The sequence below is a fragment of the Nicotiana tomentosiformis genome, chromosome 5 (assembly GCF_000390325.3).
Source record: "Nicotiana tomentosiformis chromosome 5, ASM39032v3, whole genome shotgun sequence".
Lineage (NCBI taxonomy): Eukaryota > Viridiplantae > Streptophyta > Magnoliopsida > Solanales > Solanaceae > Nicotiana > Nicotiana tomentosiformis.
In genome coordinates, this window is record NC_090816.1 from 47,456,765 (window position 1) to 47,462,511 (window position 5,747).

Sequence of the window (5,747 nt, forward strand, 5' to 3'; positions counted from 1 at the left end):
TTGAGTCACTATTATCTATATGTATCTTACCCATCCCTAAGCCTACTTTACAACCTTGCAAAAGTCCTACATGATCTTAACTCAGAGACTCCTATATTAGTGGAGAATCACATAATAGTCAAGCTTATGATTATTTCTAGTAGCTTGAGGTACTTCTTTGTTGAGAGTGAGCGTATTTTTTATCTATGCCCTTCTTTGATACTATATCTATATATTATGTGATATATGGGCATCTCTCTTCATTCGGTGCGACACACTTGGGATTTGAAAATATTATGATTTCAGTTCTCAATAGGTGAACATGAGTACAGCAGAAAGTTATTTAAACTCGTAGATTGGTCTTAGTCAATTCTTCCTTGTCAAAACTTCTCATGATTTCACTTAAAGTGTTTAGTTACTATGTTCATTTGTTTTCTTTGCTCGAGGACGAGTAAAATTTTAAGTATGGGAGAATTTGATAAGTGCATTTTACCAGATGTTAACCACATAATTTCTCTCATAAAAACATATAAATTATCATGTTTTCTCCATATTCTTAACTTTATTCTGCAGGAATAATTATAGAATAATTGTTGTGCGCAACATGAAAAAAGAAAAATAAATATTCAAGAAAAATACAACAAAGAAGTGTAAGATCGAGTAATGATTCATTACTGCCGTGACAATGCACCAAGTCTCGATTTGCCATGATGAAACCGATGAAATCTAAACTTAGAATGACAGAATTCTCATCTTTGCAAATTCAAAATCTAGATTTTCCATGGAAATCTAGCACCAAATCGAGAATTCGAATTCTCATATCTGCAAATGCAAAATCTAGATTTGCCATAGAAATCTAAGTACCAAATCGAGAAGTCATTGTGAAATTTTCTTATATAAGAAGATGTTGCCCGATCAGAAGAGGGAATCGGAGTGGAGAGAAAGCTTAGAGCTAGAAGTCTAAATTCAAATTCTTAATAAGCTTCTCTATTTTATTTCTTTCATTAGTATCGAGTTATCTTTTGTTTTAAATCATAATAGTGGTTTAGTTGTTGTTTCTAAATAAATTTCAGTGTAGGAAATTACTCTAGTTCCTGCTTTTAATTAAATAGGGAGAATTATTCTTCTTGAATATTTTTTTCTATTTTCTTATTAATGGATAAGAATATTTCAATTGGTAGTACTAATTCCAGTATGGAGTAACCTTTCTTGTGTTGGGAGAATGACGGATCTTAATATTTCTATATAATAGTAGATATTATTCCTCAAATTCACATGATTGAGCTAAAACTTTTTATTTAACTTTTATCTGCTTTTACAGTTAGACGTTATTTGATTTATTAACATCTATCTATCTTGTACTACATATTAACTGTTTATTAATTCTGTAATCGAGAGAGGCGGAAAAAATAATATAGTTAATTGTAGTATTGATAGATGTTAATATTTATTCAGTAACATCTATCTCTTTTATGTTATAACTAATTTTACACTTATTTGTAATCAAGAGAGGCGAATAGTGTAATATTCAGTTATAACAAATAGGGTAATCGAAATGGACTTACTAACAAGAGCATGTTTTAGTTCAATCATATATTTCTGGTTCTTTAGTATTACTATTTTGAAGATTAATTTATATAACCGAGATGAGTGCAATTAATTATTCAACTTGAGTAATAATATATATTTATAATCGTGAGAGGCATTTATACATTTTTGAGAAATAGAAATTGAAGAATAATAATTCTACTATATAATAGAAATATTAAGTAAATTCAAGATCCCAACACCTTTTTATTATATTTGTGAAAAATAAAATATTTTCTATTGCTCTATTCGTGCATTTTAGTTAGTTAATTCAAAACTCAACTCTTTCTGATTTTCTCAAATAGTAATTAAAACAAGAAACATTTGTAGAATAGATAAACCAATCTCTGTGGGTGGGACATCTTTCTATACTATTATTTGACAGAGTACGAGTTAGAATTTAATATACGCTAGACACTCATCAGATAGCCATAACATAGGGTAAACTGGTGGGATCATCAGCACTCTCCATCATGAAGTTTATGACCCATGAGGATAGTTTAACCTTAAGTTTGGTCATAAGGTAGTAGACAAGAAAGGTATCTCATTGAGAGAAGGTGGAGAATGATCCAATACGAGGAAGAAGAGTAGTTGCAACAATGTGGGCCAGAACTCAGGTTTCAAAACTAACATCACTGGGACCTAACTAGTTTGGAAGGAAATCAGATGGACACTCAGCAATACAACGTTTTGCTTGATCAAAAGAAATTTCAAAATCATCAGGCCAAGTATTCTTGAAAAGCATAGGAAAATCAGAGCAATTACACTAAAAAATTGAGTCAAACATGGTACAATCAAGAACAATGTGTTTTACTAGAACTAGGGATTCTAACTTATCAGGCTTGCTAGAGTGAAGATTTGCATAAAACATTCTCACTAAAGGTTCATAGACTTTGGGAGAAGTTGGTCGATTACTCTATCGTGAGCAATGGGCTTATCTTTCAGAGAAACAAGGAAATCCCTATTTAGGGTATCCTAGAAATTGAGTCCGAACTCTAGAGAACTCGAGAGGTCTACTTTGGATTTCTTGGGGGTAAATAATTCATGGGGGGTCTTCCATAGGCATTTTTTTAAGATCTTTTTCTCCTATTTGGTGAAAGTGATCTGATAGTTCTGCCTGAGAAGAGGAAAACCCTTCTGAGTGGTCAGACCCTAGGTCTACTTATTCTGGAGGCTAAGAAGAGAGTTTTTCCTTGGAAAGAGTACTTTTTCTAGTGGAGGCAGACGGATTCTTGGAGTGTTTAGACATTGAGAGATTTTGAGGAAGGGTTTGAAAGACTTTGAGGAAGGGTTTATGAGTGATAGGAGCAATGAAGACAGAGAAGAATGGTTCAGGGGATTAAAAGGAAGGGATTTTGACGGTTAAGTGCAGGAAAGGAAAGGGTGTCAGGAAGGGTCATGATGATTGATTTTCCTTTCTTGAAAGTTGCGACAGATGGGAAAAGAGAGGAAAATCAGAGGCGCTAAATTAATGCATACTTGCAGATAAAATAAAATTAAAATCATTAGACACACAAGAATTAAAAACTAACACATAGGTCCTTATTTTTGGGATCAAGCGAAATAATACCAAGTAGTTCTCTTAGGGAGAAAAATCTATCTTCAAGTAAAGGCTTAGTAAAAATGTCAGCTAATTGATCAGTGGTGCCAACAAATGATAATTCTATATCTCCCTTGAGCAGATGATCTCTAATGAAAAGATATTTGATGTCTATATGCTTAGCCCTAAAATGATGCACAAGATTCTTTGAGAGACAAATAACACTAGAGTTATCACAAAATATTTGAATAGGTTTAAAATATAGTTCATAGTCACCTAGTTGAAGAGACATCCATAGTAACTATGCACAACATTGCCCATTGGCAATATATTTTGCCTTCGTTGTGGATAATGCAACTGAGCCTTGTTTCTTACTGTTCCATGAAATTAATGCCTTTTCCAGTAATTGACATGTTCTGCTAGTGCTTTTTCTGTCTTCCTTATCACCTGCAAGATCAGCATCTGAAAAACCTTCCAGCTTAAGATTGTTAGAACGCGGATACCATAATCCATAAGATATAGTTTCGATGAGGTAACAAATTATTCTCTTTACTGCAGTCAGATGCGATTCCTTATGAGCTGACTGAAACCTAGCACATTTACACACACTAAACATAACATTTGGTCGACTGGCAGTCAAGTAAAGCAAAGAACCGATCATTCCATGATATTTAGTTTTATCGACTGGATGTCTTTTTTTGTCCTTGTCGAGACTTGTTGGCGGGCTCATTGGTGTACCAATTGCTTTAGCACTGCTCATACCAAACTTTTGAATTAATTCCTTTGTATATTTTGTCTAGCACACAAACGTCCCTTCTTCAGATTGTTGAATTTGTAGTCCAAGGAAAAAAGTAAGCTCTCCCATCATGCTCATTTCAAACTCACTTTGCATAAGACTAGCGAATTCCTTGCACAAAAGAGGGTTAGCACTTCCAAAGATAATATCATCAACATAAACTTGAATAATAATATTACCTCCTAATGATCTTTTGATAAATAATGTAGTATCTACTTTACCTCTTGTAAATCCATGGTCAAGTAGAAATGTAATGACCCGGCCGGTCGTTTTGAGAACGTAGCCCCGTTCCCACCATTTACTGCTTATTTTGTACTGTCTAGATGCAATGTGACTTGCCGGGGTAGTCAGTTCGGATCCGGTGAGATTTCAAAATAAAATGAGACACTTAGTCTCGAGGTTGAAAGCATAAGTTGAAATGATTGACCGGATGTTGATCTTTGAGTAAGCGACTCCAGAACGGCATTTTGCTGGTTCCGTTGGCTCCGTTAGGTGATTTTGGACTTAGAAGCATGTCTGGATTGTGGTTTGGAGGTCCGTAGTAGAATTAGGCTTGAAATGGCAAAAATCGGAATTTGTGGAAAGTTTGACCGGGAGTGGACTTTTTGATATCGGGGTCGGATTTCGATTCCGAAAGTTAGAGTAGGTCCGTAATGTCAAATCTGACTTGTGTGAAAAATGTTAGGTCCATTGGACGTATTTTGATAGGTTTCAGCGTCGTTTGTATAAATTGGAAGTTCAAAATTCATTAGGTTTGAATATATGTGTGATTCATATTTTTGACATTGTTTAAGGTGATTTGAGGGCTCGACTAAGTTCATATGGTGTTTTGGGACTCGTTGGTATGTTTGGTTGAGGTCCCGGGGGCCTCGGGTTGGTTTCGGATGGTTAACGGATCAAAAATTGGGCTTAGTGCATTGCTGAAGCTGGAGCTCTTCTGGTGTGATCGCACCTGCGAGGGGTTGGTCGTAGGTGCGATGCCATAAATGCGGATGGCTTTATGCAGAAGCGAAGCTGGGCTAACCTGGGCAAGGTATAGGTGCGAGCGAGGCTCCGCAGATGCGGAGTTGAGGGAGAGGCCTATTTCCACAGAAGCGGATGGAAGCCCGCAGAAGCGGCTCCGCAGGTGCGAAACCTGGAGTGCAGATGTAGCCCTGGGGGACTTAAGTGAGTTTCGCAGAAGCTGAGGGCGTACCGCAGAAGCGGTTCCACAGGTGCGGATATTGGGTCGCAGGTGCGAAAAGCCTGGGCAGATTATTAAAACAAGGGTTCGCGATTTTGGCTTCATTTCAAACATTTCAAGCACGATTTAGGCGATTGTTGATAGAGTTTTCGAGGGGATTCTTGAGGTATGTCCCTTGTGCTCATTATTGATTAATAATATTGCTTCCCCATTGATATTTCCACCTAGTTGGTGTGTATTTAAGGTGTAAATTGAGAGTTTGAGGCTAGGATTTGGAGGGTTAGATTTAGAGATTTAGGTGACGATTTGGTATCGGATTTTAATAAATTTGGTATGGATAGACTCGTGGTTGAGTGGGCTTTTGGGTTTTGTAACTTTTATCGAATTTCGAGACGTGAGCTCGGAGGCTGGCTTTTGAGCCGATTTTTGATTTTGATTAATAAATTAGTATTTTGTTATGGAGTTGATTCCTTTAGCACTTATTGATTTTATCGCATTGTTTGTGGCTAGATTCGAGGCATTCAGAGGCCATTTTGCAAGGCAAGGGGTATTGGAGAAGAGATTTGCTCGTATTGAGGTAAGTAACAGTTCTAAATTTGGTTTTGAGGGTACGAAACCCCGTATTACGTACTAAATTTGGTTTTGAAGTGACGCACATACTA

The 5,747-nt window shown here is 36.2% G+C and overlaps 1 protein-coding gene across 1 annotated transcript; it reads right to left on the reverse strand.

Moving 5' to 3' along the window:
• Window positions 1-3,407: 3,407 nt before the first annotated feature.
• On the reverse strand, window positions 3,408-3,866 carry LOC138892294 (secreted RxLR effector protein 161-like). The gene has a single exon (XM_070176001.1). It carries the CDS (start codon window positions 3,864-3,866, stop codon window positions 3,408-3,410), a length of 459 nt encoding a protein of 152 aa, XP_070032102.1.
• Window positions 3,867-5,747: the final 1,881 nt, after the last annotated feature.